The sequence below is a fragment of the Pagrus pagrus genome (genome assembly GCF_965226575.1).
Source record: "Pagrus pagrus genome assembly, chromosome: 19".
In the NCBI taxonomy this organism is placed as follows: domain Eukaryota; kingdom Metazoa; phylum Chordata; class Actinopteri; order Spariformes; family Sparidae; genus Pagrus; species Pagrus pagrus.
In genome coordinates this window covers 7,233,956-7,245,395 of record NC_140203.1, presented here as the reverse complement: position 1 = coordinate 7,245,395, position 11,440 = coordinate 7,233,956, and the positions used below count along the sequence as shown (strand labels likewise).

General features: G+C 41.4%; 1 protein-coding gene across 1 annotated transcript; it reads left to right on the top strand.

The window, feature by feature from the left end:
* Nucleotides 1-1,121: 1,121 nt before the first annotated feature.
* kcmf1 (potassium channel modulatory factor 1) lies at nucleotides 1,122-9,830 on the top strand. Its single transcript, XM_084383255.1, has 7 exons — nucleotides 1,122-1,274; nucleotides 3,163-3,330; nucleotides 3,560-3,699; nucleotides 6,517-6,618; nucleotides 6,758-6,941; nucleotides 7,596-7,890; nucleotides 8,985-9,830. Exons 1-7 carry the CDS (start codon nucleotides 1,259-1,261, stop codon nucleotides 9,247-9,249), a joined length of 1,170 nt encoding a protein of 389 aa, XP_084239381.1. The 5' UTR covers nucleotides 1,122-1,258; the 3' UTR covers nucleotides 9,250-9,830.
* Nucleotides 9,831-11,440: the final 1,610 nt, after the last annotated feature.

The following is an 11,440-nucleotide window of genomic DNA, read 5'->3' as shown; positions in this document are numbered from 1 at the left end:
CGCAGCACCGGTTCCTTCATTTTTCTCCAGACAATATGTAGGATTTAGGAGGATATATTGGCAGAAATGTAATTAAATGTCCATAATTGTGTTTTCATTAGTGTATAATCACAAGTACACATAGGAAAAGTGTTTTTTCCCCCCCATTATTTAAAGTTAAACATTTGCTCACTCAGTTTTCTTGTAATTGTTATGTTATATTTCTTGAACACGAGGTGTATCTCCTCTTACTTACCATTTTCTTCTTTTTTGTTTGTTTTTATTAATTTAATGTTTGCATATTTCTTCTTCTTTTTATTGTCTGCTGTAAATCCCACTACCTCCCCTTAATTAAAAAATAAAAAATGTACTGGTGGATGAAGTCCTCAAAGTACTCCTGTCTAACACCGCAGTGTAGAAATAAAAGAGTAACAGTACAACAGTAGCAAAAAAATATAACTCATCATACTGTACTCATCATGCAGATTGGCTATTTTCAGAAGCAAAATATGGTCAAATATATATATTATAGTGTTTACAATTAGTGGGAATAATCCTATTAAAGACATGATGGTGATGTGACATTTTCTTGGAGTAGACATGTTTTCTGACATCCGGAGAACAAGACATCCAGAGAGCACTTTACCTTTATTTAAAAAAAAAAGCCATTTTGATCATATATTTGATGAATTGTGCAGCCCAAAGATAAATATGACTTTAATATTGCAGCTGGTAAAGGTGGAGCTAATTGTAATTAATGCAGGGTAGCTTGTCAAATCGATACAGTTTAACTCAACCTGTAATAATTAACATTATTTATCTGAATCTGCTAAATTAAGTTCAATCAAATCAAGTAAGTGTAATTGAGTAAAACTGCAATATTTCCCTCTGAACTGAAGTGGAGCAGAAGTATGACTTGACAGAAAATAAAAACACTGACGTAAAGTACTCGAGTAAATGTACTTAGTTACTTTCCACCGCTGGGATGATAATGCTATTGCAGCCTGCGAGGCAGTGATAAGGGCAGCCCGCCCCAGCGCGCAGGCGTCGCGGCCCGAGCGGTGTCAGTGCGCCGCCTAGCGTCCACCAGCAGCACGCAGCGATAAGTGACACTCTGGGAGGGGAAGCAGAACAAACTGTAAGCTGCTGTCGGATCCATCTTGCTCGAAAAAGAGGCGAGGGTGAAGGCTTTTTTCCCAGTTCAGCATCTCAAAGACTGTATCGTTCCCCATTAACCGCGCTGGGGAGCCCGAGGAGGGGCTGCGCCGCTGTTTGTAGGATGTCCCGACATGAGGGTGAGTTGATAAACAGGTCCACAGCGCCTGGGTTGGTGGCTACATTACCTGAGCAGCTAGCTCCCCTAGCTAGCTCCGCTAAGTGCTTATTCAAGTCAAGCGGGGGGGGAGTGTTGCGTTTTTCGCGGCTTGTTTTCAGATTTGTCCCGACACACACGCATTTCCCATCTGCAGCTCCGGTGTACGCATATCGCCAGTGTCCCTTAATTTGAGGCAGGATGTTGAAACTTCTCTTAACGTGCTCGCAATGATACGGCAACATTGCGGAGCTTAGCAGTTAGCCCATGCTAGGTACTGCGTTACCTTATGTTAGCTAGGGCTAGCGAGCATGCTAACGTATGCTAACATAAGAAATCGTTGCAGTAGCTGCGACTTAACGCTGACAAACACTGACTCCCGTAACACTACTAGTTGTACACTACCATAACAGCACGCCCGAGTTTAGCTATTAACAATATTTCGCTTATATTTTGTATTGGGTGCTGATTTTAAGAGCCCCGCAATGCTAATGTTAGCGCCATACTGTCCCGTCTGGTCACATAACCTAATGTTGTTAGCGAATGCACTGTCATCAAGAAGAAGACAGAAAGTCTGAGGCCTCTGACCATAAACCAGTCACTAAGTTAGCTAGCTGGCAAGCTACTAGCTAGCTAGGGTTATGTTACGGTGTGTTTTCAACTGCAAACCAGATGGAGGGTGTAAATTTGGCTCACTTCAAGTCCCCACCACGTTATGTTAGTTGTAGCAGGCCAGACAGGAGGGTCGTCATGTTTGATCACCTCAGAAGTTGCTATGGTGTCCGATAATGCAAACAGGAGCACGGCACAGCCAGGTAGCCCCAGCTGGACCCGAGGGGACTACTGAAGTAGCTTGGTTTAAGTAGGACGACGAAGTACTTGTTAACTTGTTCCCTGGTGGGCAGGCTAGTTTTTGAGATGAAGACACTCAATTATTTTCCAGGCACTCGTAATTACTCGTGGAAGTGGGTTGTGTGGTCACGTGAGGAGGGCACACACACTTTATACCACTCAGGGGGGGATAAGTACCTCTGTGAACCCTGCTGTGGTGCAACCAGCCTTTAATCAACACCGATACCTGCCAGTTGATCCGTTTGTTCAGGGTTCGGTTAATAAATGTTACTTTTTGTGGCAATTTTCTCTCTTTTATATTTTGAAGCTTTTGGTTTCAAGGCGTCAGCTCAGTCTCGACAAAGGAAATACCCTAAATACTTAATGCTAGCCAACGTTCACCAAACAAGGCTTTTTTCCCTTTAAAGGAAATGTCAGTGAGTCAGAAGTTGGAGTATTGTGTATAATGATATAACTGTGATGTCTCATAGAAAATAACCGGTTGTGTCTGCAGAGCAGTAGGCCAGCGCTTGAATAGATCTCCGCTGTGATCATGTAGTAAAGGGCAGAAAAAGCAGAACGATGCAATGATATTTGATATATGGATTTGTAACAATAGTGATAATCTATTTGGAGATTATAGAAAATCGCTGACATGTAGTCCGGTGCTTTAGTTTGTTTCAGCTCTACCTCCTGTCTCTCCTGACCAGTACAGTTCATATAGATCCACATATGCTACCTGAGAATGTGTGGACACATTAAAGAGTAAGAAACGCTGCAATGAAAACAGCTTTCAGTTGTTTTGTGTGTTTGTGGCGTCTCTCTGAGACTTTGCCTACTGGAATGCCAGAGTTCTTCATTGCTGGCACTTGTGGGTTGGTGCCACTCCAAAACACATGCTCATGTAAGTGAGACTGGCCCACAGATAGAGATTGCTTTCTCACAGTCGGCCCTCTGCAGACGCAGTTATAAGGAATTTGTGACTTTATTGTCAAGTCCACTCGTTTGACTTTACGTTTTCCCCTTTTTCTCTCTTGCAGGTGTGAGCTGCGATGCATGTTTAAAAGGGAACTTTAGAGGAAGGCGGTTCAAGTGTTTAATTTGCTACGACTACGACCTGTGTGCATCGTGCTACGAGAGCGGAGCCACAACGACAAGACACACCACAGAGCACCCCATGCAGTGTATATTAACCAGGGTAGACTATGGTAAGGAGCTGTCTGAAAGCCCAGGCAGATACTTTTGTCTCACCATGATTGCTACATATTTCATGAGTTGACTGTCACCTGCTGTGTGATTACAAATCATTCAGTGTATTTTTAGTCCTGATTCATGTCATTTGTTGAGTTTAACTTTGTACAGAGGCTCTTATATTTGTGTTATTAGTCTAAGTATTGATTTACAATAACAGTTGCTCTGTTTACTGTGTTCTTGCAGACCTGTATTATGGAGGAGACACTTTTTCAGTAGAGCAACCCCAGTCGTTCACATGTCCTTACTGTGGCAAGATGGGCTTTACAGAGACGTCCCTACAGGAGCATGTCACCTCAGAACATGCAGAGACTTCCACAGAGGTGGTGAGTACACTGCACACATTAAGGAGATCATGATTACAGATTTTGAACAGTCATTCTGACCCAATGTCATATCCAATTTTACCCCTACCTTTGTTTTCAAGTGCACTTTTGAGTTACATCATCAGTCATCAGTTGTCATCGATAGTGTAGAAAAGTGTTTCCTTTATACTAGCCATTTACATTAGCGGTGCTATATGAGCTAACATTAGCAACCATGCTCCTACCCTGTCAGTCTGCACTGATATTAATGGAGCAGCACAAAGTGCAGTAACCTTGCTGCCGGACTTAAGTTCAATTTCAGGCGTCATATGCCATTAAAGAGGGAGCATGCAGCATTTAACTACTTTAAAATGCTGGACTGTCGTGCACAAATCAGCAGTAACAATGGCACATTAGCTAGCTAGCAAGTTATGATGGAGCTATACTTTTTTTTACTCTCCAGCAACGCAGAGGGTCAGGCTGCTTCTGACACTGCCTGACTGGCTAGCAGGTAGATTGTGGGACAACTGCAGCTCCACTAGCAGTCATCGATTAAAAAAAGAGACCCTTGTAGACCCAACTGGTCTGTTAGTGAAACCAAGTCAACAGTGCTACAACCAAGCTACAGTGAAAAGACTGTTTTGTTGGATTTTGTTGCAAAGTCAACAGCAGAGAGAGCGTCACTACTTAAAAGTGAGAGCTTTGATGGATAAGGCTGATGTTATTCTGTCTCTCAATACTTCACAACCTCCCAAACCTGTCTGCACTTGGCCCCAAGGCCATGTGTTCATACTAAGGTGTATATCTTTAAATACTTATCATGAATATATACAGCTAAGTATAACAGCTGGCTGCTGTAGTTAACTGCAAATTTTACTCAAGCAGCGATAAACGGTGCATTTGTTTGGGACTATTTACAGCAATGGATGAATACAGTTGCAGTGATGAGTATTTACAGCAGCAGGATGTTGTACGTGGGATTGACTCAAAATAGAGTACAGTGGCTGTGTTCATCGTAACGTAGAAACATGCCACCCAGTGCAACAATGCTTCTCATTCATATATTTTTTAGACAAGAATAGAGCACTATGGCACAGAGGATTGGATACACAGATGGGACTTGTTACTAGCATCAGTTGATTGATGGTTTTGGCCTTTTTAATTGGATTCATTGACAGTTAAGGAAATACAGAACAATGTCATTCTTTTAACGTAGATAATTTTTTTCAAACCAAAATAAAAAAAACAGCTGTGAGGGAGGAAGTGTTTCTGTAACTTGCTTCTGAATGTCAGTCGAGGATGTGATGCACGGGTGTCTGTGTGCTGTGATGCAGGCTGTGTGAACAAAGGAACGTGATGTGTAGTAATTAGCCTGAATGGGGTCGTTTGTGGTGAAATATTCTGTATGAATAAAGGTTGGTGGTCTGCACTGTGGTGTCTGCTGACAACTGATACATGATGGGGTTCACTGCCTTTACAACTTTTTCCCAATGTGTTTCAATTTGGGCTGTAATTGATTTGAATTTTTGCTTAATCTGACACTTATTTTCTCAATTAGTTGTCTTGTTTATGTACGAAACAATGAAAAATACCCATTATAATCTCCCACAGCGATGTATTCAGGTTTCATCAACAGTCCAAAACGTAAAGTTATTTGTTTACTTTCATGAATGACAAAGTAAGTAGGCAGCGTTTGGTATTTCTGACCCACTACCAAAATATTTGCTGACTTAATTTTCAGTCAATCAACTGACCAATCAACTGTCCAGTCATTGAAGTACTTGTTGATTTTATTGTGTTGAGTGTTGCTGGATTTATATCCATTTATCCATCGATTTATATATATATACCAGTACTACCTCCACAGAGAGACCAGGGGCTGTACTTCTTCTTTAAGGAATTCCTCAGTCAAAATTGCTCAGCCAGAAAACATGTCCTGATTGTCCCATGTGCAGTGTATTAATTAGTACATCTGCTCATATATCGGTACATTAAGCATTACTCATGATTCATTTAGTCTTAAAGGGGAACTACACTGAGTCTACACACCAAAGTCACTTGAGTCGGTGTTCGTTGGGTCTGAAAACTACAAGTTGAGGGGGCTGTGGAGTTGGTAAGAAGATTGTAAGCTCCTTATCTCAGATAGAGGCTAGTATCAGAATCAGAAGGCTACTTAAGCAATGCACCTGAATGTCCAGTTCGTGGCTTCTCCATGCACATGTGTTGGCTTGACCCTGTTTGCTCAGCACATCAGACCAGTGTGGCAGGGCTTTGCATTTCCATTACAACAGGACTACCTGCTTGAAGGTGTGTTTTCAGCTGATAAAGCGCTTGTCTTGCTGCTGTAATTACTCATCCTCCCTGCAGTATTACTGAACAAAGCTCCCCCAATTTGGTGATTAACACGTTTAATTTCCGATAAATTCTTTATGATAAAACTCCCCTGTTATTGAGTTATTTAAAAGCATTCACAATGGGGCAGTAAAAATCCGGAAACGTTGAGTTTTCACCAGCAGAAACTTAACACAACTTCCGAAACGGCTGAAAACAAACAGGGTGAAATGGTAAGGCGGGGTTGCAGTTACAAGATGTCCCCGCAACCCAGCAGGGCAGGTGTGCTTTGGCCATCCTAGGAGCTGTTTTAACTGACTTTATTGGATTTTATGTGAATAGCCCTGAACAATAGCTGCTCTCAGACCTGCCTTTCGTTGCAACGCTGCACACTAACGACATTTAGTGTCAGTGTAAAACGTTACTCTAAAAAAGTGACAGTGCTGCTTGGTACTTCTCTGATGTTTCGCTGTAAGATCTCAAACAGAAACCTCTCTCTCATTTCAGATCTGTCCGATATGTGCTGCCCTGCCTGGAGGGGACCCCAACCACGTCACAGATGACTTTACAGCTCACCTCACACTTGAACACAGAGCGCCAAGAGATTTAATATCCTTTCTGGGTCTCCATACACTGAGTGTCTACATGAATCTATGTTCTATGTGTTTACATAGAAATGTGTATAACAAAAAAAAAAAATAAAAATACTGTGACATTACGGCATTTACCCTTAACAGTGCTTGTGTACGATGAGTCCAGCAGTGTTCGACACGTACGCAGGATGTTTCACCCTGGACGTGGACTCGGCGGTCCCAGAGCACGACGGACAAATATGCACTTTACTAGCGGCTCCACAGGGGGACTTTCATCCTCCTCATCACAGAGCTCCACCTACACCCCGAGTAACAGAGAAGCAATGGACCCAATCGCAGGTGAGAATCGGAGGTTATACTGATGTACCGGAAGGCTCATCACTGCCAGATGGGAAGAGTTGGATCTTTGACGAGTCCCAAAACTAATTATATACCACCAGAATCCATTTTATAGATGAATATGAACATTTTTAGCCATTTGTAGCATCACTTTTTTACAGTTGCTTTTAGTGAATATAAGCCAAAATTGCTTAAATGTTTTGTTATAACATAGATGACTTGTAACATATGTATTGCCAGCATTCTTATTTATTTTATTAATTAAACTACACGGTAAATAATGCTACAAACTACCTTTACACATTTTTTTGTTGTCACCCTGTAATTACTGGGTCAAGACAGTTTTGTCAAGTCTGTGTGGGAATCATATGAATATTTGGCACTTCTACACATGTTAAAAGCAGTGACTGTATTTAATCTGCGTTTGCCAGGATATAATTTAATATTAATAGTCTAGAATATTTTTAAAGTCAAGTTATATAATCTCTTTAAATGGGTTACGGTTCAAAGTCTAATGAATAAACTATTTCTCTTGGAATTCCTGTTTTTCTTTTCTTCTGTCTTTCTCCGACCGTCTACAGTGTCGCTTTTTAAAATCCTGACTTATTTAGAAACGGCCGTCAGTGAAGCCTGTTTTTGTTGTCTCTCCTGCAGAGTTGTTGTCTCAGCTGTCAGGTGTGCGGCGTGCGGCAGGGGGGCAAATCAACTCGTCAGGGCCTTCAGCCTCCCAGCTCCAGCAGCTCCAGATGCAACTGCAGTTGGAGCGACAGCAGGCTCAGGCAGCGCGACAGCAAGTGGAGACGGGACGCCACGCGACACGACGCAGCAACAACCCAGGCAACACTGGCACCACCATCCCTCCACCCAGCACAGCAACTGCCAACACTGCCACCGTGGGTGAAAGCAATCCCTCATCCTCGTCCCACAACTCCCAGTTCCTATTAGCACGGTGAGTGTGGCCAGCTGGATGGTTTCGAAGTGTGGTTTACAGCACTTAGTGAATCACAATTAAAGATGATGTTTACTGGGAAATCGATGATTTTTGCACATCTGTGATAGGCTTATGCGGATAGGGGATTGGGTTATTTATTAACGTTATTATGGCGTTTTCAATTAACTAAGATGTTCGAACGATGAATAGTCTGAGTTTTTGTAATTCTCAACAAATCCCATCCAAAGACCAGAAGCCCCTTTGGTTCCAACAGGCCGTAAATATGTGCGCACTTCTTTTACGTAAGACTGAATAATTTCCCTAAACAGCTGTGAACTGTAGTTTCCAGTAGAGCATTCATTGGGGACTATTTTCAGTGCACGAGCAAGGATTTACAACAATAGGACGTTGTTTGTGGGATCGACTTAAAATAAACCACAATGTCCACGTTCATCATAATGAAGCAGCCTGTAAAACACTGTGGTTCACTAATGTGTTTTTAATAGTCTGCGGACCACAGAGGCAGACGCTATCAGGCTTCGGGTAAACGGACGATGCATGTGTGCGGATCAGCTCATTATGGGATTTGATCTGTTCTTTGGATTTGTTATCAATAAGAAAAGTAAAGAAAATCACCACCCTCACCTTTTTAACATGACCTGCTTGACCTTTTGTATTTCAAAATTCAATATAATGGAAGTTTTTCTGTGGTGAAGCAGTTACAGGAGGACATTATAGGAGCTCTGAAGATACTCATAGCTCCTGTGCATTTATAATTAGCTGTTCCTCTGTTCTCTTCACAAGTTTCAATTTTGTGATGCCTCCCGTTCCCACAATACTAATACTGTTGTGTGATTGACAGTGTACAACAGGTTAAGCTATCAAAATACGTTAAATTATAGAATTATAATGATAACTTTATTCAAATACCACATTTTAAAACATTGTTACCAGTGCAGTGCATTACATACAGGACTGTTACAATAGTAAAAGAAGGCAGGCTTACTCGGTACATTTATGGGAATAAAATAGAAATAGAAAGAAAAACAGAAAAGCAACTAATAAGTGTATCATCTGAATATATTAAAATCTAATGTTTCCTCCTCTCCCAGGTTGAATGAACCTAAGATGTCCGAAGCAGAGCGTCAGTTTCTAGAAGGAGAGCGCGCGGACCGCAGCCTGTTCGTCCAGGAGCTGCTTCTGTCCACGCTGATGCACGAGGAGAGCTCCTCTTCCGACGAGGACGAGCGCCGAGACTTCGCCGACTTCGGAGCCATGGGCTGCGTGGATATCATGCCTTTAGATGTGGCGCTGGAGAACCTCCAGCTCAGAGAGCGCAGCTCCACGGGGAAGGAGCCTCCGCCGCCTCCTCTTTGATGTCCGAGCATCAAGCAGACTGTGTCCTCTCTGCTGCAACTGTCAGTGATGGGCAGCAAACAGCAGCAGTCCTCCCTGGCCTCACCCTCCTTTCTCCCTCCTCAATTTTCTGAGTTTGTTTTTTTTTTGTTTTTGTTTTTTTTTTTTGTTGGTGATTGTAATTTCAGGCCTGTCACCATTTTTGTTACATTGTAAACAAAAATAAATGAGAGCAAGTGGGATAAATGTGCGAGTGCGCAATAGCAACTGAGTGAGCGAGCGAGAGAAGAGAAATATATAAATATATATGAAATATATATGAAGTTGATAATCAATCCACATAACTTTTCTTTATCAGGTAAATGTTACAGGCAGCTGTGGCAGACCTTTGCTTCCTGTGACATGCAAACGGCTCTCCGTATAAATACTCCACATTCAAAAGTCAAGAGGGCGTAGGCTCCTCTGATGAAGCTGCTGTGTGTGTTTATGACTATTAATAAATAAAAAGTGCTTGGATGGGTTACCATAACTACTGCATGCAGTTATTTGCAGCGTGCATGACTTTTAATGACCTTGTCATTAAAACCCTTTTTTAAAAAATATCCCAAAGCTTTCAACTGTTTTTAAATGGTTCTTTCAAACATGGTTAAAATACGTACTGGAAATGTACAAATCTGACATGCAGAATTTGAACTCTAACGATATATTGTGTTAGGTTTTTCGTTTGAATGATGAGAAAACGATTGGGTTCGGCAGTAGCTTCTGAGGAAAACGCTGCTGTGTGTGTCTCTCAGCTCCACAATGCCTTTTCTCTCTGTCTGAATATGTCGATTACGACCACATGCATCAGATGAATACTAGGAACAGAAGAAGAGTTTTTCCTAGTTGTTAATGTGTAGTGATAAGCTGTTTAGGTACAGTATACTTTATAATTTATAGATAAGTACAGACGCCCAACTACAGTATGTCCATTGCTCTCTCTCACACTAGCATTCACTCTGCTTAGCGTCAGTCCACGTGCTTTAGATGGCTTGTTTTAATTTCTTTGCTGGGTAACAGGAGCTTGAGACTTTCCACACTGCAGTTTTGTTTTGTTTTTTAAGAGAAGAAATTCTTATTTTTCTTTCTGCTAAGGTTAGCACTTTCTATTTATTCATGTTTGTTTTTCTGATTCTTTTGAGCCTTGATATGAATCATGCCACCTTCATGCCTATACTTTTACCCTCTATGTAAAATACAATGAGATGTGCTATATTGAACTTGTGCGTTAACTTTCATAATGGTTCTAAGACATGGGCGGACATTTTTTTAAAAAAATGTAAATTTAGAATACAATAAATATAAACTGCGCACAGCTTTTGATGAAACCAAGAGACCATCACACCGTTGCACCTTGTGTCGTTGTTGTGAGTCCACAGATGTTTGTGTTCGGCTGCACACCTGCAGCTCCTCGGCCTCTAAAATGGCTTTTTAAGCCCCGGTATTTAGCATTCATAAATATATAAACATTGAATAAATAGCTCAAATTACACTATAATGTAGTTGTGAGCCCATATAATTGTTTATCAATGTATTTGTCAACATTCATAACGCCTCCTGTGGGAATCTATAAACGGAGGCTGGCGTATAAACAAATCATTAATGAAAATATATGTTTAAAACTATATTATGGTGTCTCATAAGCCATTTAGCGAATATTTACATGCTTAAAAATGTTGGTAAAGGTTGGCTTGAATGATAAAACAAGATAAATAAAACAAAATTTACAGAATGAAAGTAGACACTAAGACACATCATGCAGTCAGTGTAAGATAAAACCAGAAAAGCAAGAACATTGAAGTACACGTTTGCGCAGTATTAAGTCCTCCTGGGCTGTTTTTTTAAAGAATAAGACAAAAGGAGGGTTGTTGTGTTTAATCCTGGAGCAGACACACTGAAGCCTCCCTCAGAGGGCAGTAGGTGACCCCCCCACTCATGAAAGACATGAGGTAAATCTGTTGAGGAGGACGACCTTGATGGATGGACTCAGCAACTGAGTGTGGAGAGTGGAGCTTCTCACCAGTAACACTACAAAACAAAAAAACAGGTAGGTTACACACCGTGCAGGATAAGAGTCCCTCAGTGTACGTGTAAAAACTGCGACAATATACTTTGTCAAGAGCATCTAAGAAGCTGTTTGCACTGGTCAGTCCTCTGTGTGTGTGTGTGTGTG